Genomic DNA, 1,302 nt, shown 5'->3' with positions numbered 1-1,302 from the left:
TTGAGCTGTGGATGTTCATCCTCCGGCTCCACCACCTGCGAGATCTGCAACCAGCAGTTTCCCATCACAACCAAGTCTCGATCCTTCCTCAAGGTCAGTTAAAACCTATTAAAATCCTCCTGTACACCTATCTGTATATAGGGCAGCTTCTAATATCTCCATTTTCTTAGAAAAGGGAACTAAGGCATCCTTGTTGTACTTTCTACCAGTGGCTGAAGAACAAGGACAATGCCATGGAGAAGCGTACCTTCATGGGGGACATGGTGTGCTTTCTGTTCATCACCCCCCTGGCCAGTGTCAGCGGCTGGCTGTGCCTGCAGGGCGCCATCAACAACATCAACCACAACAGCCCCACCGAGGCTGGGGGCCTCATCGCCCTCATGGTGGCTCTCTTCATCATCTACTTCTTCTGGTCCATCGTAAGTACAGATTAGATTCTGTATCGCTACAAATAAGTGGTGACTAGGGACAAGTGGTTAGGCAGACATGAGATCGAGAGATCACAGGTTCCATTCCTGGCTTTCCTGGCTAGATGCTGTGTCCTTGGGAAAGGTACACAACTTCACTCCATTCAGGTGTAGATGGAGCCTGGTACTGTATTATCCTAGCACAATAAATTGGCAGCCCACTGTTCCTGTGAGTAAAAAGGGGCCTTGACCTGAACCTACAAAGGGACATCATCCTCTACCAAGACAGAAAATGTATCACCTTGGCTATCTTTAGTCACAAATTCCTTGTAAGATTTGCCACCACATGTTTTTTAGTTGAAAAAGATGCACAAAATGCTCATAATTTAGCAGCAACAGCTAAAAGAGTCCTTGTCTTTTTAGTTGCTCTATATTTTCTATCATTAATGCATTAAGAATTAAAAATTCATTGTTTGAAACAAACCAACCTGGTATGTGGACTTTGTGCCTCCTGCATAGGTATTTGGTTCTGTTAACTATTTTATACTGTTTAGTATTTTTGTTTTCATTTTGTTTGACCAACCTATTACACTGTATACTAGTATTTTGCTGATAATGGAATTATGACTTAAGCGAGGGTGAAACACATTGATGATAATTTGGCTTGCCAGTGATTCTCAGAGTTCTCCATTTTCCCCATAACATGATATGGTCCATCACATTCCCTGTCCTTTCCCAGGTGTCCATCCGCTACCATGTGACCATGTGGCTGAAGTGGCGCAAGAAGAGCCCAGAGATCCAGCTGATCGACCTCGCTGTCCGCTGCACCAAGACCCCGACCCACAGCCCTGCACAGGTCCACGTCAACAAGAAGAATCCTGAAACTGGCTTCTAA

At 44.9% G+C, this 1,302-nt stretch overlaps 1 protein-coding gene across 1 annotated transcript in view; it reads left to right on the top strand.

Moving 5' to 3' along the window:
* LOC109469645 (E3 ubiquitin-protein ligase MARCH3-like) overlaps nucleotides 1-1,302 on the top strand; it is a 1,733-nt gene extending 431 nt beyond the window's left edge. Inside the window, exons 2-3 of the mRNA XM_019768179.1 lie at nucleotides 210-419; nucleotides 1,147-1,302. Coding sequence (XP_019623738.1) covers nucleotides 210-419; nucleotides 1,147-1,302 — 366 coding nt within the window. The remainder of the gene's footprint in view (nucleotides 1-209; nucleotides 420-1,146) is intronic.

This window comes from Branchiostoma belcheri, unplaced genomic scaffold (genome assembly GCF_001625305.1).
Source record: "Branchiostoma belcheri isolate BF01 breed outbred unplaced genomic scaffold, Haploidv18h27 scaffold21, whole genome shotgun sequence".
In the NCBI taxonomy this organism is placed as follows: domain Eukaryota; kingdom Metazoa; phylum Chordata; class Leptocardii; order Amphioxiformes; family Branchiostomatidae; genus Branchiostoma; species Branchiostoma belcheri.
This window is presented reverse-complemented; position numbering and strand designations above follow the sequence as displayed.